The sequence below is a fragment of the Aquarana catesbeiana genome, linkage group LG05, assembly GCF_042186555.1.
Source record: "Aquarana catesbeiana isolate 2022-GZ linkage group LG05, ASM4218655v1, whole genome shotgun sequence".
NCBI classification, from domain to species: Eukaryota; Metazoa; Chordata; class Amphibia; order Anura; family Ranidae; genus Aquarana; species Aquarana catesbeiana.
In genome coordinates, this window is record NC_133328.1 from 559,442,660 (window position 1) to 559,469,670 (window position 27,011).

At 42.2% G+C, this 27,011-nt stretch overlaps 1 protein-coding gene across 1 annotated transcript in view; it reads right to left on the reverse strand.

Annotated features, from left to right (window-relative positions):
• Window positions 1-27,011, reverse strand: part of CNGB3 (cyclic nucleotide gated channel subunit beta 3) — a 427,114-nt gene that overhangs the window by 152,242 nt on the left and 247,861 nt on the right. The window contains exons 10-11 of the mRNA XM_073631915.1: window positions 18,841-18,905; window positions 12,567-12,689 (exon numbers count right to left, since the gene is read on the reverse strand). Of these exons, the coding sequence (XP_073488016.1) occupies window positions 12,567-12,689; window positions 18,841-18,905 (188 nt within the window). The remainder of the gene's footprint in view (window positions 1-12,566; window positions 12,690-18,840; window positions 18,906-27,011) is intronic.

The window sequence follows — 27,011 nt, forward strand, 5'->3', positions numbered from 1 at the left end:
TTTTTCCTTTTAAATCTCCAGTTTGTGGTTGCTTTCTCCCACTTGCAGGTCAAGCAATTTTACAGCTCATGTGATAATGGTAAAAGCAATCACCTATGTGCGCCCTTTAGCATTTAAAATAGAGCAAGAATGGTTCTGTCTATTTAATATGTGTATCTCTAAAACTGCCATCAGAAAGATCCATGGAGGGAAAAGCAGCGCAAATGGTCCAAAAATCTAGAAGCATATGTGAACATTGTGTAAAATGATTGACAAAGCATAACCATCCTGCAGTAATAGACTGGAGCTGTTCCACAATGACAATACAGAGGGCATGCCTTTTATTCTGAAAGTGCCTCTGAAATAACAATGTTTTGGACACGGGGATGCCAGGCTGCTCTGCAACACATCGATACCCATTCCAGAGCCTCTGGCGCTGAATTAAACAAATACTATTATAGACTGGCATGCTATTGTGTAAACAGCTAGAGAAGTATGTAGCAGACCGAGCATAAATAATGACAGAGGCATAGGCCGGATCAGACTTATAATGTGCCGAGGCTCTGCCTCACTCGCACGCAACAAATATTTCAGAAAATATTGGAAATTTTTTATTCTGTTTATTCTGCACATTTATCTATCTGGGAAGTGAAAAAATGCAACATAACTTTATATTCTTGTTTCATAGAAAGGTATGCAAATATCAGTATGCTGGAGGCATTGAAAGTCTGTTAGCAAAACCAATTTTTTATTTTTTTTTGGCTTGGATGATGTGGAAAACAATCAACATTTCTCTCAGACTTTTCTTTTTTTTGCCTGTAACCCCACTGGGGAGTTTGCTTCAAATTAAACCTTTCCTGAGAGAAATATGGAGGCTGCCTTTGCTGCCTATTTAAAGCGGACCTTCAGTCATTTTTTCAACTTTCCATCTATTAAATCTTCTGCCCTTGTTGTTTTAACTTTGGATAGTAAAACATTTTTTTCCTGCCAATAAATACCTTCTACAGCCCACTTCCTGTTTCTTGCCTGGTAAAAAGCCCATACTTACCAACTGTCCCGAATTTCCCAGGACATTCACGGGATTTGGACCTTTTTCACGATTTTAGCATTTCCCAGTAAATGTCCTGGGAAATTCTTTTTTTCCCGATTTTTCGCGGCTCCCCGCCACCTCCGCTAGAGGTCCGCGGCCGCCGCCATTTTCCCGAAGACCAAGAACAAGAGGCCGAGCCGGCCGGGTGGCTGTAACACAAAGCCCACTGTGTGCCTTCATCCCGCCCAGCCCCTCTCACCCAGTTAAACCCCGCCTATTCAGCGCAGCCTCATCCACCCTGATACACCACACTCCCCCAGCATGCCATGACCTAATGTAACCTGGAAGCTGATATGGTCTGCTGTAAGCCTTCCTGTGTAGCAGCGCTGTGTAGGAGGAAGTGGCTTGCGTTCCACTGCTCGGCTGGGTGTCACTGTCCCTGTTCAAGTGTTATGGCGGGAAAGGAGCACAGAGGAGGCTGGAGAGCGCTGCAAGGGGTTATGGTGGCACCTCTCTTGTCACTTTCCCCCATCTTGTGTTATACTACTACAGGTAACAGGAGCCCTGGGGACACATGATGTAAGGAGGGGCCCTGGAGACACCAGGTGTAAGGAGGGCTCCGCTGGGGACACCTGATGTAAGGGGGGACTCCGCTGGGGACACTTGATATAAGGGGGGCACAGCTGGGGACACCTGATGTAAGGAGGGGCACCGCTAGGGACATCTGATGTAAGAGGGGTCTCTGCTGGGGACATCTGATGTAAGGGAGGGGGGACATCTGATGTAAGGGAGGCTCCGCTGGGGACACCTGATGTAAGGGGGGCACCGCTGGGGACACTTGATATAAGGGGGGCACAGCTGGGGACACCTGATGTAAGGAGGGGCACCACTAGGGACATCTGATGTAAGAGGGGTCTCTGCTGGGGACATCTGATGTAAGGGAGGGGGGACATCTGATGTAAGGGAGGCTCCGCTGGGGACACCTGATGTAAGGGGGGGCACCGCTGGGGACATCTGATGTAAGGGGGCACAGCTGGGGACACCTGATGTAAGGGGGGACTCCGCTGGGGACATCTGATGTAAGGGGGGCACCGCCTGGGACATCTGATGTGAGGGGGGAATCCGCTGGGGACACTTGATATAAGGGGGGCACAGCTGGGGACACCTGATGTAAGGAGGGGCACCGCTAGGGACATCTGATGTAAGAGGGGTCTCTGCTGGGGACATCTGATGTAAGGGAGGGGGGACATCTGATGTAAGGGAGGCTCCGCTGGGGACACCTGATGTAAGGGGGGCACTGCTGGGGACATCTGATGTAAGGGGGGCACAGCTGGGGACACCTGATGTAAGGGGGAACTCTGCTGGGGACATCTGATGTAAGGGGGGCACCGCCTGGGACATCTGATGTGAGGGGGGAATCCGCTGGGGACACCTGATGTAAGGGGGGCACTGCTGGGGACATCTGATGTAAGGGGGGGTCCTCTGGGGACATCTGATGTAAGGGGGCACAGCTGGGGACACCTGATGTAAGGGGGCTCCGCAGGGGACACCTGATGTAAGGGGGGCTCCGCTGGGGACACCTGATGCAAGGACGGACTCTGCTGGGGCACCTGATGCAAGGACGGACTCTGCTGGGGCACCTGATGCAAGGACGGACTCTGCTGGGACACCTGATGCAAGGACGGACTCTGCTGGGGGCACCTGATGCAAGGACGGATGGCAGGTTAAACGCTCAGGGATCCCACTGATTTGGCATTATGGTGAGTTGAATGATTTCATTTTATATTACAATGTAATAATAGAAATAATGCACTTCAATCATCCTGACACCATAACAACCATGGTGCCGGGATGATTGAAGTGCTAACACCAGGTGTTTGGAGTATCTTTATCTGCTGATTGTTAAACTTTCTAGAATACACACATTTCCATTGTTGTGTAGGATCTGGGGCTGCTGTCCTTCCATCCCTCTCACCCCCTTTCCCTCTCCATCCCTCATTCATCTCAGACTCTAACCACAACCCCTTTGAGCCACGCCCATTTAAGACAAGCCCACTTTTTCACGTAAACCTCACCCTCGCTTCGCGCGCCGCATTTTTACTTTCCCCTGTGCCACTCCTACAAATGCATGCCCCACCCCCTAATTATAACAAGACTCCGCCTACAGCCAAAAAGGTGTCTCTAAAATTTTTTTTACAATGTTAGCAACTATGAAAGCCTTATGACATCATGCACAGCTCTCTCGCTCATTCTTGAGAGAGTTTGCCGGGAAGGGAGGGGGGATGAGTCATAAGAGGGCCAATGAGAGCTGCAGGGCTGCAGAACTGGAGGTGTGCCTCTGTGTGTCTGTGTAAATCCAGGAAGTGAACAGGCAGCAGCTTCAACTGCCCACAGTTAAAATGGCTGCAGTCAGACTTAGTGGAGGGAAATTTCTGCAGCATATTTGGCAAGTACAGAATCACAGTATATATAAAATAATATGCAAAGTGGTTGGAGGGAAGCTTCAGAATGGCAAAGATGTTTTTATTACAAATTATGTGAGCAGACTGCAGTTCCTCTTTAATATACAAATGCCAATTTCCTAGCCACATAGCTCCCAACTGTCCCTGATTTCGAGGGACTGTCCCTGATTTGGAGCAATGTCCCTCTGTCCCTCTTTACTCCTCATTTGTCCCTCATTTTGGTCTGATCCTCATAGTTGTATATAAAATGTACTTTTTATCTTTCAAAAAGTGTTTCCAGGTGCTAAACCTTTCATCCAATTTCTAAATTGCTGCATTTGTACATTTTAAAAGCCAATATAAAGGAATAGTAGTGGTAAAAAAAGCCCTTGTGGATTTAATTAACATTTTTTTGGTTAATTTTCCTTTAAGGAGGTGTGGCAGGGGGCGTGTCCTATGCCTACATACGTTTGTTAGTAGGTGTCCCTCATTCTTATCTCAAAATGTTGGGAGGTATGTAGCCATCATGTCCTTTCTTTCACTTTAAAGGAAAACTATCATGAGAATTTAATAGAGGCTGCCACTATATGGTTGTTTGAGAATGCTGGCTTCCGGGATGTCATTCTGACGCTTTGACTTCAATGCTATGTTAGGCTGGGTTCACACCATTGCGAATTGGATGCGGGATCCCCGTGTTCAATTCACAATAGAAGGAGATTTTGATCGGCTCTCTATGAAGCCGGTTCACATATCTCTGCTGTGAATCTGGTGCGTTTTGCACAAAAATTCTGTGCGTCTTTTGGTCGGTTTCAGGTTCGAATTTAGCCCAATATTTGGGCTTAAATCAGACCTGAAACGCTGAACCAGCACGCACCCGACCCCTGCTGTGATACGCATGCGGCTCATATGTGAACCGAACCTTAGTTGCTGACCCAGAGCAAATATAGATATAAGGAATTCCAACACTTATCTGATTCATTTACAGAATATGTTCCAGACCTGTGATTGTACTATACTTAAAGCGGTTGTATACCCGCTGTTTTTTTTTTTTTTTCGACACCTGCAAGGGAAAAGGCATAATGAGCTAGTATGCACCGCATACTAGCTCATTATGAGATACTTACCTTAGAACGAGGAGCCGGCATCTCACCCGGTCCACGCCGAGGGAGCTGACATTTCCCCTCGGCGTGTCTTCCGGGTATCGCGGCTCCGGCGCTGTGAGTGGCCGGAGCTGCAATGTCGTCACTCCCGTGTATGCGCGTGGGAGACTTCTGTCCGGCAAGCTCCGGAGTTTGCCGGGCTGTCTGCCGAGAATCCCCTGTGCGCATGCGCCGCTGCAGTCAGGGGCTCATTGCGCGGGGAATATCTCCTAAACCGTAAAGGTTTAGGAGATTTTTTTTACCTACAGGTAAGCCTTATAGGCTTACCTGTAGATAAAAGTAAAAAAAAAAAGTATACAAACACTTTAAGTCAGGCACAACTAGACATCCTGTGTTTTCTGGAGAAAGACTGCAATGGAAACCTTCATACTGCTCTCATAGCAGCCATTTTAAAAGTCACTATCCCTGAACAAGTACCTAATGTAGATAAGAACTTCTAAGTTTGCTCTGACTTTCCCTATCTGAAACGTGTTTCATGTCTGGAACTCACATAATACTGAACCAAGAGGGCCAGCATAACAGCCAAACAACTAACTTTTTCAGAAGGAGGTCATGAATGGCAGCTTCCATATAGCTAAAAAGTTTACTTAAAGTGAATGTAAATGATTACCTTGTAAACCAACCCATGCAGTTTAAAATAGAAATGAAAGGCAAAACATTTTTGTATAGATATAAAAAAAAAACATTATAAATATTTTTTTCCCCTTTTTTTATAAGTGATCACATTCCCTCTGTTCTGAGCTGCATAATAGCTGGGGGAGGAGCCACAGCAGCACACTGAGCTTCCCAGTGAATTTGAATGGCTCTGCAGCGAGGGGGGGGGGTGTCAAGTCATGTCTGATCATTGGAGGGGAGCAGGCTGAGTTCCCAGCATAGCTAGAGAACTGACCACGGTGTGCTATCCTGTTTAGTGTTGTTAGGGCTTTCACATGAAGGAAGCAATACAAAGAACAGGTTAATTTCCCATACAAGTACATGGTACAGCAGCCAATTTGGATTGTTTCTTCATTCCTGGAAATGTACCTTGCTTTTTTATTTGATTGCTCTATTTTTAAAAATCTCAGCTGGAAATTTGACCCTCTATATGCTAGTAAAGTAACTAGTGGTTCTAAAGGCAGCAGGTTTTTTACCCTTATGCATTTGACACTTTCTAAACTTTCTGCATGCCGCTCCTCTCCCCAGCCCCCCTTATACTTACAGTGGGGCAAAAAAGTATTTAGTCAGCCACCAATTGTGAAAGTTCTCCCACTTAAAAAGATGAGAGAGGCCTGTAATGGTCATCATAGGTATACCTCAACTATGAGAGACAAAATGTGGAAACAAATCCAGACAATCACATTGTCTGATTTTTGAAAGAATTTATTTGCAAATTATGGTGGAAAATAAGTATTTGGTCAATAGCAAAAGTTCATCTCAATACTTTGTTATATATCCTTTGTTGGCAATGACAGAGGTCAAACGTTTTCTGTAAGTCTTCACAAGGTTGTCACACACTGTTGCTGATATGTTGACCCATTCCTCCATGCAGATCTCCTCTAGAGCAGTGATGTTTTGGGGCTGTCGCTGGGCAACACGGACTTTCAACTCCCCCAAAGGTTTTCTATGGGGTTGAGATCTGGAGACTGGCTAGGCCACTCCAGGACCTTAAAATGCTTCTTATGAAGCCACTCCTTCGTTGCCCGGGCGGTGTGTTTGGGATCATTGTCATGCTGAAAGACACAGCCACGTTTCATCTTCAATGCCCTTGCTGATGGGAGGAGGTTTGCACTCAAAATCCCACGATACATGGCCCCATTCATTCTTTCATGTACATGGATCAGTCGTCCTGTTCCCTTTGCCGAGAAACAGCCCCAAAGCATGATGTTGCCACCCCCCATGCTTCAAAGTAGGTATGGTGTTCTTTGGTTGCAACTCAGCATTCTCTCTCCTTCAAACACAACGAGTTGTGTTTCTACTAAACAGTTCTACTTTGGTTTCATCTGACCATATGACATTCTTCCAATCCTCTTCTTGATCATCCAGACGCTCTCTAGCAAACCTCAGAGGGGCCCAGACATGTACTGGCTTAAGCAGAGAGACACGTCTGGCACTGCAGGATCTGAGTCCCTGGTGGCGTAGTGTGTTACTGATGGTAGCCTTTGTTACGTTGGTCCCAGCTCTCTGCAGGTCATTCGCTAGGTCCCCCCGTGTGGTTCTGGGATTTTTGCTCACCAGTCTTGTGATCATTTTGACCCCACGGGGTGAGATCTTGCGTGGAGCCCCAGATCGAGGGAGATTATCAGTGGTCTTGTATGTCTTCCATTTTCCAATTACTGCTCCCACAGTTGATTTCTTCACACCAAGCTGCTTGCCTATTGCAGATTCAATCTTCCCAGCCTGGTGCAGGTCTACAATTTTGTTTCTGGTGTCCTGCGACAGCTTTTTGGTCTTCACCATAGTGGAGTTTGGAGTGTGACAATTTGAGGTTGTGGACAGGTGTCTTTTATACTGATAACAATTTCAAACAGGTGCCATTAATACAGGTAATGAGTGAAGGACAGAGGAGCCCCTTAAGAAAATGCAGAAAAGAAAAAGAAGAAAATACAGGTCTGTGAGAGCCAGAAATCTTGCTTGTTTGTAGGTGACCAAATACTTATTTTCCACCTTAATTTGCAAATAAATTCTTTTAAAAATCAGACAATGTGATTGTCTGGATTTGTTTCCACATTTTGTCTCTCATAGTTGAGGTATATCTATGATGACAATTACAGGCCTCTCTCATCTTTTTAAGTGGGAGAACTTGCACAATTGGTGGCTGAATAAATACTTTTTTGCCCCACTGTATCTGAGCCCAATCTTGATGCAGCGATGTGCATGAGAGCAGAGGCTCTCCCACCTCATTGGCTCAGACACAGCATCAGCTATTGCTACTGTCAATCACAGCCATTGAAGAGGGAGTGGGGCGGGGGCAGGGCCTAGCCCCCCTCTGTGTGTCTTATGGACACACAGAGGGGGGCTAGGGAGCTAGCATGCACGAGTGCCCCCATAGTAAGCTGATTGCTATGGGGGCACTCGGTGGGAGGGCATGTTTTAGGATGCTCAAGAGAAGTTGTGTTGATTCACTATGTTGAAATGTGATTGAGGCCTGCAGGCAGAGCCTTGATTTTTACATAGGAAATGCGAAAACACATGCTGATGCAATAAAAAAAAACATGTGCTAATCACTTTCAGAGTCAGTCCAATGAAATTTATAAAGTGCCAGTGTAGCTCCATGTGAGCTGAGTTACATACAGAGAAGTGCTGGCAGGCTTGGGTGTTCTACATGTTCTTTTGTACATTATCCCTGACATACACAGTGCTAATTAGGTATAAATCTTCTATAAAGTCTGTCTAACCTTCCTAGGGGTTCACATTTTCTATCGGTACTCTTTACTCAGCAATCTTCTGGAGTTGTTTCATCACTAATTGACAGACACAGTGAAGTGACACTGGACCGTGTTATCTTTTTGACAATCATTATAGAGTTCACTGGCAGCACAACCAAGGATTTCTCAATTGTACTAAGGCCGAATGCCACTACGTCTGTTAAAAAGAATGAGACATGATTGTGCTTAAGAACATTCAGTCCTAAAATATATTAAATTTGCTGTCTTTTCTAGGAAAGATTTATGTTTGCCCTCTATTTTAGCTTTATATAGGCTGAATGAGGATAAACGGGGTATTATACTGTTATGATCACTATGAGGCTGGGTTCACACTTGTGCGATCACAGACACGCATTTATTCTGTAAATGAACGCTATGCAGATCACATCACCTCCTGTCTCCTCCTCTCCATTGCCCCTTTCTGTGAGGGTGCCCCAAGGCTCTGTTCTTGGACCCCTTCTCTTCTCTATCTACACCTCCTCCCTTGGTCACTTGATAACCGCCCACGGCTTCCAATACCACTTATACACTGATGACACCCAAATCTATCTGTCAACTGCTCACCTCACTCCTTCAGTCTCCTCTCGCATTACTAACTTACTAACTGACATATCAGCATGGATGTCACACCACTTCCTTAAACTAAATCCCTCTAAAACTGAGCTATTAATATTCCTACCCGCCCGTGCCCCCCTCCTCTTCTTTTCCATCAAAATCAACAATGCAACTATCAGTCCCTCCCCTCACGCCAGGGTACTAGGTGTAATCCTAGACTCTGACTTGTCATTTCAGCCCCAAGTCCAATCATTGTCAAAAGTTTGTAGAATTCACCTCCGTAACATCTCTAACAAATGAAACCACCAAGCTCCTCATTCACTCCCTTGTTATCTCTCGCCTTGACTATTGCAACTCCCTTCTCATTGGCCTGCCTCTCCATAGGCTATCCCCTCTTCAAATCGTCCTCTCCGCTCTTCTCAAGACCTCCTACACTCAAGCTCTCTCATCTCCTCCTCCCATGCTCATCTCCAGGATTTCTCCAGGGCCTCTCCCATCCTCTGGAACTCGCTACCTCTACCGGTCCGGCTATCCCCTACTCTTGTTACCTTCAGGCGATCCCTGAAAACTCATCTCTTTGGGAAAGCCTATCACGTCTCCAACTAATCTTCTACCACTTCCATCAGTTCATTCCCTACAGTTGTAACCTTTTGTACCACCTGCCCCACCCTTTTAGATTGTAAGCTCTTCTGAGCAGGGCCCTCTTAATCCTCTTGTATTTTATTGTATTATAACTGTATTGTCTCTTTTTTTATATTGTAAAGTGCTGCGTAAACTGTTGGCGCTATATAAATCCTGTATAATAATAATAATAATAATTGGGTGATTTACTAAAACTGGAGAATGCAACATCTGGAACAGCTGTGCATGGTAGCCATTCAGCTTCTAACTCCAGCTTGTTCAGTTAAAGTGTTTGTTACCCCAGCATTTCATATTTCTGATATGTGCCTGTTGTACCATGTACTTGTATTAAAAAGTATCCTGTTCTCTTTGTATCGCTTTCTTTGTATGAAATACCTGGTGTTCCTGCTAGTCCCTCTGCTTTCCTATTAATAAACTAACCACACTAGGCATGAGAGCACACTGTGGCCAGTTCTCTAGCTGTGCTGGGACCTCAGCCTTTTCTTCTCCAATGAGCAGACTTGTCCTGACACACACCCCCTGCACAGCCCATCACTGAGAAGCTCAGTGTACTGCTGTTCCTCCTCCGCCAAGCTCTAATGCAAATGAGAAGAGAGGGAACAGAGAGAATGTGATCACTTATAAAAAGTGGGAAAAAAGGTACTTATAATGTTTTTTTGTATATCTATACACAAATATTTTGCCTTTTGTTTCAATTTTAAACAAAATGGGTTGTTTTGTTTACAATCACTTTAAAGTGTTACTAAAGTCTCGTTTTTTTTTTTCCGGTAAAAATATACAAACATATTATACTTACCTGCCCTGTTGCAGTGGTTTTGCACAGAGCAGCCCAGATCCTCCCCTTATCGGGTCCCTCTTCAGTGCTCCTGGCTCCTCCCTCCTGTTGAGTGCCTCCACAGTAAGCAGCTTGCTATGGGGGCACCCAAACCAAGTCAATTCAGACACAGAGCCGTGGCCCGGCTCCCAGATAGCTGAGTCTCTCGTGCAACATAGCTGGATCTAGATGGACCTCAGGTAAGTATTAGGGGGGTTGAGGTGGACTGCTGCACGCAAAAGGCTTTTTATCTTATTGCATAGAATGCATTAAGATAAAAAACCTTCTGCCTTTACAACCACTTTAAGCTTTGACAAAAAAAAACTTGAAGCTGATTAGTTTCAATGCTGAGCTGCACCAGATTGTGATCCTTGAAACATAGCATCAAGGGACATTCTCAGACATACAGGGGTTAATATTAATCTTTTATAGCTAGACTTGCAAATTCGTTTGTTCATATTTGTGTGTAGGCTGCTAGTAATTAAACAATCTCAAGCAAGCCTGTACCATTTCTCAGGATTGGAGCAGCATTCAGTGATATGGACGGCAGCAGAGATAATTATTCAGTCTTTGCTTTACAAGTACATGGAAAAAAACAGAGCAGTGTTTTCTTGTTTTTACAAGTACATGCTTGGTTGAGAGTGTTTATGTAGCACTCCCCTATCTTCCAGGGGCATGTGAGGAACCTTCAGTAGCAGAGTGGGCTAGCATTTACCCCAAAGTTTAGGCTGTCCATACATGGATCTTTTTTTTCCCATCAGCTGGTGGGCTGACCAAAAAAAGCAAATGGATTCCTCCATCCACACAACCAAGGTGCATGGAGGACACATCCCCGCTGTGCTATTGTATTCTGACAGTGAAAACTCCTCAGATTGGCTGCAGGCACTGATCAAACAAAAACCTTTCCAACAGTTCCGTTCAAGAGAAGTGAATCATTAGACCCACTTCTCTGAAGTGGAAAAGGCCATAGATGGATCAGAAATTGGCTGGTCCAGCTTTTGCCCATGACTAGTGATAGGGGACTGTAAACCACTGGACACCAACTACTTTTTTGGGCTTTTAAAAATTTTATTGCTCTAGACTCACAGGGATAGATGGTTGTGGCTCCAGTTACCCATGGCAACACTTATAGACTCCAGATCTACTTCCAGCTCATATAGTGTACAGCTCCATCAAGCCAATACAGTCACTTTATTTTACAGAAAACTTCCCCCCAAAAGAGTGGCTCTTTCTAGGACCCCCCCCACTTTGGTTCACCTTCAAACTCAGCCAAGCAGGACAGCTTCTGAGGACCACTATTGGTTCTTATCCTAGCCTCAACATCAAGCACATGTTAGATCCATTCAGGCAGTGGGCCCAGTAAGACAGTCTATTGGCATCACTCTTCCCCAGGCCTGAGGCTGGTGGGAAAGGACCTCTCCTCAAGGTTGTCCCAAATATTTATGCCCTTCCCCAGCATACACCACCAACACAAAATATTAATACTCCAGCCCTATTTCCTCCCCCCTCTCTAACAGGGACACTCCTTAAAAGCAAGCAGGAGCAAACAACTATACTGGAATTAAAGAAAAAAACAAGAGAAACCGCAGCATCTGTCAAGCACTGGCTGGATAAAGCCAGGCATTACTAAATTTAACAGACGCTGCTGCTTAGAGCAGGGTTGCCTCATTTAAATATGTGACATGGTCGCTTTAAGCTATGGAGAAACTGCAGAGTTACAGTATGCAAAATGGGGTAACTTTCTGTGTAATACTTTATGACCTAAGGCTAAAAATGTCTTCTCTGCTAGTCATACAGCTTCTGCAGTACTGGCAGTATCATTGCTGGATGACACATTTAAGACTGAAATGAATATTCTCTGGTTATAAATACTGCATATCATCGGCTGTCAGAGCTATCCATATATACAGCACTACAGGAGCTGCTTGTCCCAAAACCATAGATGATTGAAGAATCAGATTTTTCTGTGGCCACTACTGAAACTTTGGAATGCAATTTAACGAGGGCATTAGAGCAGAAGAATGTCCTATCAAATGACCTTAGATGTTTCAACACAAACTATTTGGAAAAAAAAGACACAGAAAAGTGTAATTATCATTAATTATATGTGAGTTTCCTTTAAGACACTTTAAGCCCAACAAGAGCTTATGTCACTCCTGATCTTCCTGCTACTGAGATCGGCGATGGTTTGGATGAATAAATAATACCCTTCGTCCTGCATCTTTCCATCATTTCTATTGTCTTTGTGTCATTTGTAGAGCAAATGAAATAACAAGCTGTCAGTTTTGTCAAATGACAGATAGTTATACTGGTGGCTGCCGAATTTGACCTTTCATGATAACATATTAGCATTAACTGAGCCTTATGTCAAACACATACCCTAATACTAAAATGATCCTTTGAGCGTCTTAAAGGTTATTGCTCAATAACACAGAGTTCAAGTTGATATAATTCTTGCCTACATTTTAACTATTGCAAGCATCAATCACATCACTTGGTAGCAAGTCTTTAAGTGCAGTAAGTCACAAAAATGAAACTTACATGTTCCCATTTCCATCATAGACCCATTTGGTGCTACCGATGCCTTCGTAGTTGGAGGCCCAATAGTAAATGCATGCGTTAAGATGAAGAATGAATAGGAGATAGCCTGTTGTTCGGATGACTCTGTGAAAAATAAAATTCAGATTTTTGTAGCAGGGAACAGAATCTACAGCAGAGGTAGGCAACCTTAAAGAGGTGGAGATCCATCTAAACAACATGGGAGAAGTCAAAGATCACTGGGCACAGTGTCATCCAGTTTTGCCTCCTCACACCTGATTTAAACCTCTAATTGCCATACTACCTTGTCGCAATCACATGCATTGCCTGGCAATCATGTGTGCAAATCAGGAGGTAAGGAGGCAATATATCGCCTCTTCACCGCGGTGTGGGTAAACTACAGCGCATCAGTGTGAAAACAGCCCAGTGGCCCCTTTCACGTGAAAGCCTCCATGAAGCGGAATCCATTTGCTCATCACTGAGCAGGCAGATAACAGGTTAGTGTCCTCTCTGCATAGCACACATGGTCCCACTCTCCTCTATGGGCAATCGGATGGAAACAGACCCTCTGTCTGTTTCCATCTGATCCGATCTGCTAGAAGGATGGGGAATAGGACCACCATCCGTCTGTTTTTGTCGGACAGGATCGGATTGGATGGCGGCGGGTGTCAACAGACACATGTGTCCGCTGACATCTGCTGTTCCAAAGAAGGGACTGGAGGGTCTGATCAAGTCCACCTGCAAAACTGATAGGCAAAACTGATCGGATCACTCATGTGAAAGGGGCCATAGTGATTTAAGTCGTGCTGACTTCAATCATCTAATCAAGTGCAAGAAAAAAATCCTGTTTGAAATTTTCCTTGCATGTAATTGAGTATTCTTTGCAAAGTACATTTTCAGCACATTCTTTAAGGAAAATAAACATTCTCTAGAAAAGTGAAAATTCACTTTGCAATGTGCACAGGCTTTAGTCCTGTAAATCAGTCACATGGGCCCCACTGCAAGGGTGGATTTTTAAATTTTTCCTATATTTTGGCTTTAATGGTCTAATTTGAAAGCAGAATGTTAAAGCAGGAGTGTGTATAATGAGTTTTTAAGTCTACTTTTCCCCAGATCACAGAAAACTAAAAGAATATGTTGAATTGAGTTGGGTTTTTAAAGTGCATCTAAATCCATAAACAAAAAATGTAATATATTGCAACGTGCTATTTTTTCATTGGGTTGTCTGCATTATTTTTATATTGTGATACTGCCAATAGCACGTTTCCTGGCCTATGATGACAAAGCTCACTCAGCCTACTGTATCAGGACAACAGAAACATAATATGACTTAAGGACTCCCTCCTCTACTCCATGTGTTATCAGATTACAAGATTTCTAGCAAGATCAACAGGCATGTATCAAACAGATATAAAAAATACTTTAAATGGTATGGTGTGGATAAGTGTGGCGCTAAAAAAATATTATAAATGTACGTTAGTGAGCAAAGTCAAACAGAATAGCCTCTGAGAGACGGTATGCACAATAAAGTGTATTAGTGAAACTTTATCAAAATTGAGAGTGACAGCAATATATACCCTAGAGTGATGTAATAAAAACACCTAAGTGGAACATATATGAGATGTTAGCCAACACTGACAAAAACCAATGTGAATAGGATATATATAAAAAAATCTTGCGACTACTACACATCCCAATGATGGGAAGGAGTAGTACAAATAACTAAAAGTAAAACAAGAAAAAGTGAAGCAAAAAGATGAAACAATAAGATATAATATGATATCAGATTTTTTAAGACATCCTAAGACTGTAATGTTCCCAAATGAGAAATCAAAACAAATGGTGAAAAAACAAAATCTAAAGTGTTGCAATTATAGCCTAGAAACATATGGACTGGGGCTAGAACTCCAGACATAAACTTTTAAGTTACTAATATAACCAGAAGTCCAGAAACCAATGGGTATACATCTGGAAACGCAGACCGAAGAAATCCGCAGTGGCCAAAAAAAAAAAGGAATGTGGAAATGGGAGTCCCCCAAATCCAAGGATGGCATCCACAAGATAGAATATCCAGCTTGTAAATGAAAGGGATATGAAGAGGTACCCTTACCAGCAGTGATGGACTCCCAGCCGGCGGCTTGGGGGTCAAACAGGCTTGTAATGGAGCAAGGGAAACAACTCTTTGTCCCCAATGGCAGGAGTTGATAGAAGGATAAAGGCACTCACCAACCGACACTCACTGATCTCACCGACTTTCGGCTTTGATGGTGTAGATGAAGGGCTGTTCACCAAAGAATGAACTCCATGCAGTGGGTGGAAATCCTCAAGGGAAAAAAAGGATCAAGAAGGGAGGCTCCCCATAGTGTAAATCAGCTTATCAAAAAGCTTTTATTTAAAATAAAATAATAAAAAATACACTCTGGCTCATAGGTAAAAGTCAGGTATATAACGGTTTTAAAAAGCGCTTAAATCAAATGGTGGCAAGACAGGCATCACAAACCCAACGCGTTTCGTCCAATAGGACTTCAACAGGGGTATATGACTGTCTGCCACTCATGCCTGTATATATACATAACCTTATAATACACAAATAATAACAGCTGTTCATGCCATGAGAGCCGCCACTTCCGGGTCGCCGGAAAATGGCGTCAGAATTAATAATCAACCAATCAGGATGGCTCTCAAAATCGCCCATGACCAAGCCTCCATCTGGATGACCCAATCAAAATAAGATTGTAGATGGCATCGGGGTCAGATGACCCCGTTCCTGCAAATAGACGAGTCTATTGGAAGGACATCGCTCCCCGTGACCAATCCTCGAACGGAGGTAGGGCTATACTGGGACAACCAATCAGGGATCACGTTTAAAAGCGTGTGACGTCACTCCGGAAAAAAGCCGGAAGTGGTCGGGACGTGAGAAGCTGTGAGACGCAGATGTAGGCCGCGCCTCACAGTAACAGGTCACGTGAGCGTGAAACGTCACTCGGCTAGAGTTAGGAAGTGACTGAAACAACAAACAAAAAGCAAAACCCGTGAGGCGCACATGCGAGTCACGCCTCACTATAATGGGACCCGTGTGCGTAAGAAAATAACCGAAAAAGAAGGCATTGGAACGCAAATGCGGTCCAGCCTGCAATGATAGAAAAGTGAACCCCATAACAATATGTACATGGCGGCTGACATGGCACAAACATTGCTGGACGGGGAAAAAATTTTATAATGCATGATGATATGTAATATAATATCACAACACAGTGGGGTCCCTGATGGATTTACTACATTAATGGATCACAGTAAACATCAAATTTGGCGATAATACCACAAAAAACTATAAGTGAAGAATAAGATAAGAGCGTTGAAGCGTAAAAAAATATAACTAAGATATTCATAAAGATAAGTAGCGAACAGACCTTAAAATAAATTAAAATAGATAAAAATAAAAATATATTTTTTCCGGAGTGACGTCACACGCTTTTAAACGTGATCCCTGATTGGTTGTCCCAGTATAGCCCTACCTCCGTTCGAGGATTGGTCACGGGGAGCGATGTCCTTCCAATAGACTCGTCTATTTGCAGGAACGGGGTCATCTGACCCCGATGCCATCTACAATCTTATTTTGATTGGGTCATCCAGATGGAGGCTTGGTCATGGACGATTTTGAGAGCCATCCTGATTGGTTGATTATTAATTCTGACGCCATTTTCCGGCGACCCGGAAGTGGCGGCTCTCATGGCATGAACAGCTGTTATTATTTGTGTATTATAAGGTTATGTATATATACAGGCATGAGTGGCAGACAGTCATATACCCCTGTTGAAGTCCTATTGGACGAAACGCGTTGGATTTGTGATGCCTGTCTTGCCACCATTTGATTTAAGCGCTTTTTAAAACCGTTATATACCTGACTTTTACCTATGAGCCAGAGTGTATTTTTTATTATTTTATTTTAAATAAAAGCTTTTTGATAAGCTGATTTACACTATGGGGAGCCTCCCTTCTTGATCCTTTTTTTCCCTTGAGGATTTCCACCCACTGCATGGAGTTCATTCTTTGGCGAACAGCCCTTCATCTACACCATCAAAGCCGAGAGTCGGTGAGATCAGTGAGTGTCGGTTGGTGAGTGCCTTTATCCTTCTATCAACTCCTGCCATTGGGGACAAAGAGTTGTTTCCCTTGCTCCATTACAAGCCTGTTTGACCCCCAAGCCGCCGGCTGGGAGTCCATCACTGCTGGTAAGGGTACCTCTTCATATCCCTTTCACTTACAAGCTGGATATTCTATCTTGTGGATGCCATCCTTGGATTTGGGGGACTCCCATTTCCACATTCCTTTTTTTTTTTGGCCACTGCGGATTTCTTCGGTCTGCGTTTCCAGATGTATACCCATTGGTTTCTGGACTTCTGGTTATATTAGTAACTTAAAAGTTTATGTCTGGAGTTCTAGCCCCAGTCCATATGTTTCTAGGCTATAATTGCAACACTTTAGATTTTGTTTTTTCACCATTTGTTTTGATTTCACATTTGGGGACATTACAGTCTTAGGATGTCTTAAAAAATCTGATATCATATTATATCTTATTGTTTCATCTTTTTGCTTCACTTTTTCTTGTTTTACTTTTAGTTATTTGTACTACTCCTTCCCATCATTGGGATGTGTAGTAGTCGCAAGATTTTTTTATATATATCCTATTCACATTGGTTTTTGTCAGTGTTGGCTAACATCTCATATATGTTCCACTTAGGTGTTTTTATTACATCACTCTAGGGTATATATTGCTGTCACTCTCAATTTTGATAAAGTTTCACTAATACACTTTATTGTGCATACCGTCTCTCAGAGGCTATTCTGTTTGACTTTGCTCACTAACGTACATTTATAATATTTTTTTAGCGCCACACTTATCCACACCATACTTTCATCGCAATTTGTCTGATTGTTGTGTTGGCAGCTCTTCCTTTGTTTTGGTTGGCGCACTATGATTTTTGGTTTTTTACTTTAAATGGTATGTTTAACAGACCAAAAGGGACCAAATAAAAGAAGTTCATTATTAAAGTTTACATACCCAGAGCTTGCTGGGTTGGTTAAGTCACAAGAGGGCGGTGCCACTAGGTGACGTTGCTCGGTGGCCCGCCCCTTAGAGATTTAAGAAATGTCAGTTGGCGGAGCAGGCAGATGGCGGTATTGGTGGGAGTCGTGATTGACAATGGATCTACACCTGGGGACATTGCTTTTATTTTTTTAATAAAGGAATTGTGAAAAAACTGTCTGTGTTTTTATTTCTTTTTGACACTTTTTTTGGTGAATGAGTAGGGGTACAATGTACCCCTACTCATTCACATAGGGGGACCGGGATCTGGGGGCTTTCAGATTCCGATAAGCCCCCTGCCCGTAGACCCCCCCATCCACTGGCCAGGGTTGTGGGGAAGAGTCCCTTGTCTCCATCAACATGGGGACAAGGTACTTTAGGGCGTGGGGCAGAGCCCCCCGCCCCAAAGCACCCCCCCATGTTTAGAGTATGTGGCCTGGTGTGGTTCGGGAGGGGGGCATTCGCTTCACCCCCTTTTCTGGCCTGCCAGGCTGCATGCTCGGATAAGGGTCTGGTATTGATTTTGGGGGAGGGGGGACCCACGCCATTTTGAAAATTTTTTTTGGAGTGGAGGTTCAACTCAGAATGGATTGGGGGGGCATGCTGCTTAAAAAAAACTATTTGGCATGGGGTTCCCCTTAAAATCTATAGCAGATCCGAAAGGGCCTAGTATGGATTGGGGGGGACCCCCACACTGTTTTTTTTTTTTTTTTTTTTAGATCAAATTTGTGTTGAAAACTGATCAGATGTGCGATTCAGGTGCGTTCCCATAGAAGTCAATAAGCCTGGAATTCACATCTGAACCACACTGCAGTGCTCAGAAAACGCACAGGACTATTTTTAAATTTGCAGCAAATTCACATTGCCGCTGCACCGCCTATATGTTAAACGGCTCCATAGAAAGTCCGTTTGATTCACATGTTATTCAAATTGGATCCAATTCGCATATATATACACAAACCTTTAACTGGGTGCAGAATTTATATTTATTTTCCTTCCTTCACTAGTTTTTAATCATTTTTTGCACTGTAGAAATTTCATTCTATGTAGTGTGGGGGATTTCAAATCTTTCCATGTGATAACGAGTCAAATTAAACAAATTCAACTTGGCTTACACAGGTGATGTTGCAGCTTTTCTCCATTTCCAAACAAATTATGGTTTTTAACAAATTCTTGCAGTTAGGAGCTCACCTGTAAATATAAGCTCTTTTGAGGACTGCTTCCAGTCGATCATTAAATTCAAAGAATGAACTGTACTGAAAAACAATGTCAAAGGAAACAATTAGACCCACACAAGTAATAACAGGGTACTAACAAAAGTCCCAGCCACTTACTGCTGTAAAATTGGGGTGAAATTAAAAATGTCACTAACAACAAAATAGTTTAATGTAGGATTCATCCTATTTAAACAAGCCGAAGTAAAAAAAATCAGTTCAAAAGACAATAATGTTGTTTTAAAGAAGAGGTATTTTGCTATGAAAGAGAGTTCCCCTTGTTTGCATATGAAGTAAAGAAGAAATGCACATCGATGAAAGTCCAATTGCCGTTTATTGATCACCAAGATAACATCAAAAGACACCAATACACAGTCTTGTAGACGTCTTTCACACAGTACAGTTGTGCTTAATCATTTCCAATCATTCCTGTTTGCATATATTGGGCAAAATGGATTTTCCTAAGCAACAGCAGAAATCAGCCAGCACTTGTTTATACTTACTACGTACTTAAGCTGGATACACACTATACAATTTTCTGTACATTTTTCCCTTCAGATTTACCAAAACCATATAATATGAGGTCAAACCTTAAGGCCCCTTTCACACGACAAGCCCGCTCGGATCCGCCTGTCCATTTTGCAGGCGGATCCGAGCGGCACATCCATTGACTCCTATGGGGAGACGGATGTCAGCGGAGACACCCGTCTGCCATCCGATCGGCTAAAAACACAAGTATGGCGATAAGTTCTCCATCAGTCTTGGCGGATCGGATCAAATAAGATCTAATGAAAATGGACATGCTGTCTATTTTTGCCCGATCTGTCCATAGGAATCAGCGGCACTCTGACAGGCCCCTCCCTGCTCAGTGAGCAGAGAGGGACCTGTCATCCGCCGGCTCAGCAGAGATCAACCGAGCGGTTTGACGTCAGATTTTCATATGGTCAATATACAAATCCGTCACACAAAAGTCGAAAGTACAAACACGCATGCTGGAATCAATGCTCACCAAACACGAAATTAGCAGCAGGGGCCCAAAAGAGCTGAAATTCCTCGTAGTACGTCACTACATTTGTGTCACGACAATTGTGTACTGTTATGCCCTGTACACACGATTGGACATTGATCGGACATTCCGACAACAAAATCCATGGATTTTTTCCGACGGATGTTAGCTCAAACTTGTCTTGCATACACAAGGTCGCACAAAGTCCGATCGTTCTGATCGCGGAAACGTAAAACACGTACGTCGGGACTCTAAACGGGGCAGTAGCCAATAGCTTTCATCTCTTAATTTATTCTGAGCATGCGTGGCACTTTGTGCATCGGATTTGTGTACGCACGATCGGAATTTAACTGATCGGATATTTGATGGTTGTCAGAAAATTTTATATCCTGCTCGCAAACTTTGTGTGTCGGAAATTCCGAAGGAAAAAGTCCGATGAAGCCCACACACACTCGGAATTTCCGACAACACAATCCGATCATACTTTTTCCGTCGGAAAATCCGACCGTGTGTACAGGGCATTAGTATGCAAGACAAGATCCTGGCACACGTCCTTTTGACAAAAATCAGACGCTCAGTTGGCCAACAATCGTACCGTGTGTACGAGGCTTAAGAGTTTCAATTTGTTTGCAATTAGGCAGGCCCTTGCACTACATGGTTTTGGTAAATCTGAAGGAACCCTGACAACAAAAGTTGTATAGTGTGTATGGGTTCTGAGGCTCGATTCACACCTATGCATGTTGCTTTTGAGCGTTTTTGGAGCTTTTTTTGTCATGCTTGCCGCGTTTTTTAACATGCGTTTTTGACGCGTTTTGCGGCGTTTTGCGGCGTTTTTGCCGCGTTTTGCGTTTTGCGGTTTTCATTATGCGTTTTATAAAGAACCAATTGGAAAACATCACTGCTTATATCACAGAATGTCAGCTGACATTAGTACTTCCTGCTTCCTCCCTAGTCTTGCTGTCTTTTGGTGCTTAGATTATCCTGGCTTCAATGTCCTTTTTTCTAGCAGTAGCCACAGCTACTGCTGCAGTTTTGCTTGAAGAGGAAGCTGAAGAAGAAGAACAAAGGAGAAAACGAAGATTTTGGGTGCATCCAGTGATTGCCAATAGGGAGCAGAGAGGGCAATTCTGGATAATTTACAACGACCTCCGAGCCCATGAAGACAAGTTTATGGATTACACACGGATGTCTATTAAAAGGTGAGTTCTTGATTTAGTACCATTAGCTAGCCCTACTCTGGTTTAGAGTTAGGTTAGGTTTCAAAGTCGGATTAGGGTTAGGATTTAAACTAGGGTTAGGGTTAGGATTTAAAGTATAGTTAGGGTTAGGATTTAAAGTATATTTAGGGTTAGGATTTAAACTAGGGTTAGGGTTAGGATTTAAAGTATAGTTAGGGTTAGGATTTAAACTAGGGTTAGGGTTAGGATTTAAAGTAGGGTTAGGGTTAGGATTTAAAGTATAGTTAGGGTTAGGATTTAAAGTATAGTTAGGGTTAGGATTTAAACTAGGGTTAGGGTTAGGATTTAAACTAGGGTTAGGGTTAGGATTTAAAGTATATTTAGGGTTAGGATTTAAACTAGGGTTAGGGTTAGGATTTAAAGTATATTTAGGGTTAGGATTTAAACTAGGGTTAGGGTTTGGATTTAAAGTATAGTTAGGGTTAGGATTTAAACTAGGGTTAGGGTTAGGATTTAAAGTATATTTAGGGTTAGGATTTAAAGTATAGTTAGGGTTAGGATTTAAAGTAGGGTTAGGGTTAGGATTTAAAGTATAGTTAGGGTTAGGATTTAAAGTAGGGTTAGGGTTAGGATTTAAAGTATAGTTAGGGTTAGGATTTAAAGTATAGTTAGGGTTAGGATTTAAAGTATATTTAGGGTTAGGATTTAAAGTATAGTTAGGGTTAGGATTTAAAGTAGGGTTAGGGTTAGGATTTAAAGTATAGTTAGGGTTAGGATTTAAAGTAGGGTTAGGGTTAGGATTTAAAGTATAGTTAGGGTTAGGATTTAAAGTATAGTTAGGGTTAGGATTTAAAGTATAGTTAGGGTTAGGATTTAAAGTAGGGTTAGGGTTAGTCTTAACCCCTAAACAAATTTTTTCAGTGAAATCTAATGACTAAATAGGCTCAATGTAGGTGCTTGTCTAGGTGACATTGTGCTTGTGGTTTTCTCAATGTCCTTTTTTTGCCCACACAGTTTTGATGCTTTGCTTGGTTTACTCAGCAGCAAGCTGCAACGTCAGAACACATCTTTCAGGGACTGTATTCCACCAGTTGAAAGGCTAATTATTACATTAAGGTAAATGTTAACTTTTTGCTTTTAGACTTTAACACACAAAGTGTTAATCAAATGAACAGGCACACAAAGTTTATATTTCCGCAAAATAATTTAATTATGATTTTAATTGTAATTTTGAACACAAACATATAATGTGTAGAATTACTTCATTCTTTCAAAATAACAATGTTCAGATAACAAAATAAGTAATGAAGTATTAGGCTCATCCCAATTTCAATATAAAAATTAGTTCAGTTAGGTTTCCACCATATGTTTTTTTAAAAATATAACAAAAACATAACTAGCATTTCAAATTATAAAGTATGATAAGTAAATGTGTCTTGGCATGATTCAGGTTGCTGGGATGACAAACAAGGAGCACTTTCTCCATACTGCTGGTCCTGAGCAAGACTTGGGGCATTTTGGAAATGGTAAGGTGGACCCCTATTGCCCACATCTGGTGCTCCAAAACCTGATCCTGGTGGCCCAAGTGCAGATGGTAGAGGTAGAGGAGGTTGGTGGTGGTCAAGCCGTCGAAGTGTTGGTCTAGATGGGTAAGGATTTTCTGCTCTGTAACTTTGTTGCCTAGGCATCTGGTAATATAAAGGTTGATTTTGGAAAGAAGCATAATTGGTTGTCTGTGTTGGTTGCATTGGAAGACTTCTGTCTGTCTGGTAAATATTTTGGGGACTGGGGATATATGATTTGATGGTCTGCATGACAGAAATTTGCATATCCATTTTCATTGCATCGGGCACCTGATCAAAATAGGGCACCAGGGTATTGGCAAATTGTTGTGATAGAGACAATTGCCCTGTAAAACGATCTGACAGATGCTTTAATAAACTGTACATTTTCTCTGACTCTTTCTGATTTTGCCTTTTGGTGGCACCCCCCCTCTTAGTAGTGCGCAATGGTGCAGCAGCCCCCTCCTCCTGTTCCTCTTCTCCAGCTATCTCAGCCATTTCGAGATTTGGAGATTGTGGGTTTGTAGGCTCCTGTGTTTTCGCTGATGATTCTTCTTCTGCAGGTTCATCCTCCCAGCAGGTGTCTGTGCTGCAAATCACAACAAAACAGACCATTGTTTTTAGGGTGTGCGGGTAATAATTGCACAGAAACACAGAATCATAATACCCTTTTTAAAATAATTACCTTCGCATCTCCAGAATGGGTCTCAAAAACTCAAGGTCCTTGGCATAGGAGTATGGTGTGAAAGACATTGCAGCTGAACCACTTCTCATACTCCGTTCCTTTTTCAAACGACTATTAAAACTATCCTTTGCGCTCCGCCATCTGGTTTGCAAAGCTTTTACTGCAAAACAATGAAAACATATTTTTGTTTTAATTTCAGATACCTGGCAACTGGACACTCCATTTCTAGTTTACATTTTCAGTTCTTGATTGGGAAATCAACTGCTAGCTACCTAATCCGGGACACGTGCTCCATCATTTGGGACGTTCTTAAAGAGGTTGTCTTCCCGAAACCTACAACTGATGAATGGGCAAAGATAGCAGATATCTTCTGGCAGCAGTGCAATTTCCCAAATTGCGTGGGTGCTATTGACGGAAAACATATACGCATCCAGAAGCCAGTAGGCAGTGGCAGCAGCTTTTATAACTATAAAAAATATTTTTCTTTTGTGCTTTTTGCAATGGCAGATGCCAATTACCGTTTTATATATGTTGATATAGGGTCCTATGGCAGAAGCTCAGACTCTAGTATATTTACCCACTCAACCTTAGGGCATCTTCTGCAAGAAAATAGGTTGGGACTACCAGCCAATACACCACTCCCTGGAACGATTGTGCCTGCAATGCCGTATGTGTTTGTGGCTGATGAAGCTTTTGCGCTAGGGGAACACCTTCTCAGACCCTATTCAAGCCACTCTTTGAGCCAAGAAAAAAGAGTGTTCAATTACAGACTCACTCGGGCCAGGAGAGTTGTTGAATGTGCTTTTGGCATACTGGCCAACAAATGGCGTTTGTTGCACACACCAATATATCTAAAGATGCAACACGCTATACAGGCAGTGAAAGCTATTTGTGCTCTCCATAATTTTATTTGAGAGCATGACGGTTTCCAATTAGAGGACACCCTTGCCAATCAGGCCATGACAAGAGCTGAAATGACATCCACTCGGGGCAGCAGGAGTGGTGCTGCTTTACGTGAAACTTTCTGTTCATATTTCATGTCCCCAGAAGGTGAGCTGCCATGGCAGCTAGATGCAATAGCCTAGATAGACCAAATTTAACAGATCTTCTAAACATTGTGAATGTGTGTTTTTTTGAAGCTTATGTTTGTCAAATTTTGCAACCTATGCTGTACTTTTTTTAGGCATTGAAAAATGTGTATCTGACATTAAGATACTATTAAAAACAAATATCCTAATTTGTCAAATTTTTTGTGTAATAATTTGATTAGATGAACATTAGGCCTCATGCCCATGAGGCGCTGATAAACGTGCATTCAGAGGCAGTTGCACAGTTTTTCCAACTGCCCCTGAACTAATTCAATATTATCCTATGTGTCCATGTACACAATGTTTTTCTTGCCTTTTGGCCAGCTTTAAAACACCTGTCTATGTTAAAACGCCCACAAACGCCTAAAAACGCTCAAAAACGCTTACAAACGCATGAAACGCTCAAAACGGTCAGAAACGCCTAAAACCGCATTGAAACACTCACAAACGCACGAAACGCCCAAAACAGCTCTGAAACGCTCACAAACGCATGAAACGTTCAAAACGTTCAGAAACGCCCAAAACGGTCAGAAACACCTAAAACGCTCAAAACCGCTTTGAAACGCTCACAAACGCATGAAACGCTCAAAACGGTCAGAAACGCCTAAAACGCTTGTGAGCGTTTGTGGACGTTTGTGAACGTTTGCGAGCGTTTTGTGCGTTTGTGAACGTTGTGAACACTTTGAGCGTGTTATGCGTTTGTGAGCGTTTTATGCGCTTGTGAGCGTTTCATGCGTTTGTGGGCGGTTTAAATAGTTTTTGAGCGTTTCTAGGCGTTTCTGACAGTTTTCAACGTTTTTTAGCGTTTCATGCGTTTGTGGGCGTTTTAAAGCGTTTTTTTGAGCGTTTCTGGGCGTTTCTGACCGTTTTTGGACCAATATCTCGGGTCCCCAAAGTTGAGTTGCTAAATTCCTTTCTGTTCTCTACAGACGCTTCTAGACGCAAACGCAGTAAAACGCTAATAAACGCAGAAAAAATAAATAGAAAGATAATAACGGTTATAGGCTTTCTATTTTATTACATTCTCAGTTAATTTATTTGCTATTCTTTTCTATTTTTATTTTTTATAAATTCGGCAGAGTTTAATGAAATTGAGAATAAGAAAAAATAATTCAGAATAATTCCAAACAAATTTGGAAGAATTGGACCAGTTTTATTGAAATTTTAACAAATTTTATAGAAATTGAACCCAATTTGAGGGAAATTTTACCCAATTTGATGGAAAGTTTACCCAATTTGAGGCAAATTTTACCCAATTTGAGGGAAATTGGCACAATTTTAGGGAAATTTTACCCAATTTGAGGGAAATTGGCACAATTTTAGGGATATTGTCCAAAATCTAAAGCAGAACTCCACTAACTCCATCCTAAAAATGTAGCTAATTTAAATACATGTATTTAGGTAACTAAATAATTTTAAAAACCTAAACTGTCAAAAATGTTTGGATCATGCACATGAACACATACATAATTACAGTGGATCTAATAGTCTACAGACCCCTGGTAAAATGTCAGGTTTATGTGATGTTTAAAAATGAAACAAACATATATAATTGATGAACTTGTTCCATCTTTAATTAATGCAGAAGTTTGTTTGGGGTTAGTCAGAGGCACATGATGGCAGGTGTGGACTGACTCCTTAACATGATTTGGAATGTGATAGCTTAATTCTGAACACAGCTGCATCCCCAGTTAGAAGAGGATGTGCACACTTATAAAACAACATTATTTGAGTTTCTTATATTGACTACCCAATAAAAGATTTTAGTAAGTTTTCTGTTGAGTTTGTACAGTTTATAGGTCACATTAAGGTTTAAAAAGTTCTAGCAATGATTTCTCTTTGTCTAATTTTTCAACATCACTGAAAACTCAAAGTTTAACAAGTGTGTGTAAACTTTTTCTATATTACTTACATTTGAGGTCTGCTTGTTTCTTGGAGAAAAGATCCCATTGTGGATAAAGCTCCTTGGCAATTTCAAGCCACCCCTGGTCCCGTTTTCTACGATCCTTGTGTTGGGGATCAGAAGGAGTATACAGATATGTTCTTGGCCTCACCAGGCTGATAAGATGTTCAGTTCTCACCATTTTTGCTATAGTCCAAACTAGTATTTGCTGGTTCTCAAGGCATCCTGGGTATCAAAAACGCATCAAAAACGCATCTAAAATTATGGACTTGCGTTTTTCTTGCATGCCCATTGAATTCTATTACATACAAAACGCTGCATTTTGCATGAAAAAAAGTCCCTGACCCTTTCCAAAAACGCAGAGGTACAAAAAGGCATTGATGTGAACATGTTCCATAGGATCCCATGTTAAAAAATTCCCATGCATTTCTGCAAAATGCAAAATGCATCAAAAAACGCGCTAGTGTGAATGGAGCCTGAGTCTGTAATTAATCTTGAGATTTTATAGCTTTTTTTTTTCTTTGCTCTGCAGGAGGGGCTTTTTTTCATTTTTTTTTTCTTGTGGAATATTCCTTTATGGGTTGCACTTTACATTTATATGGTATATATTTATTTTATTTTATTGATACAATCTAACTTTAGGATTCTTCGTCTAAGTCAGGGGTCTCCAAACTACGGAGCTGCAAAATTGTATCCGGCCATCTAAAATAAAAGGGAACCTTGATG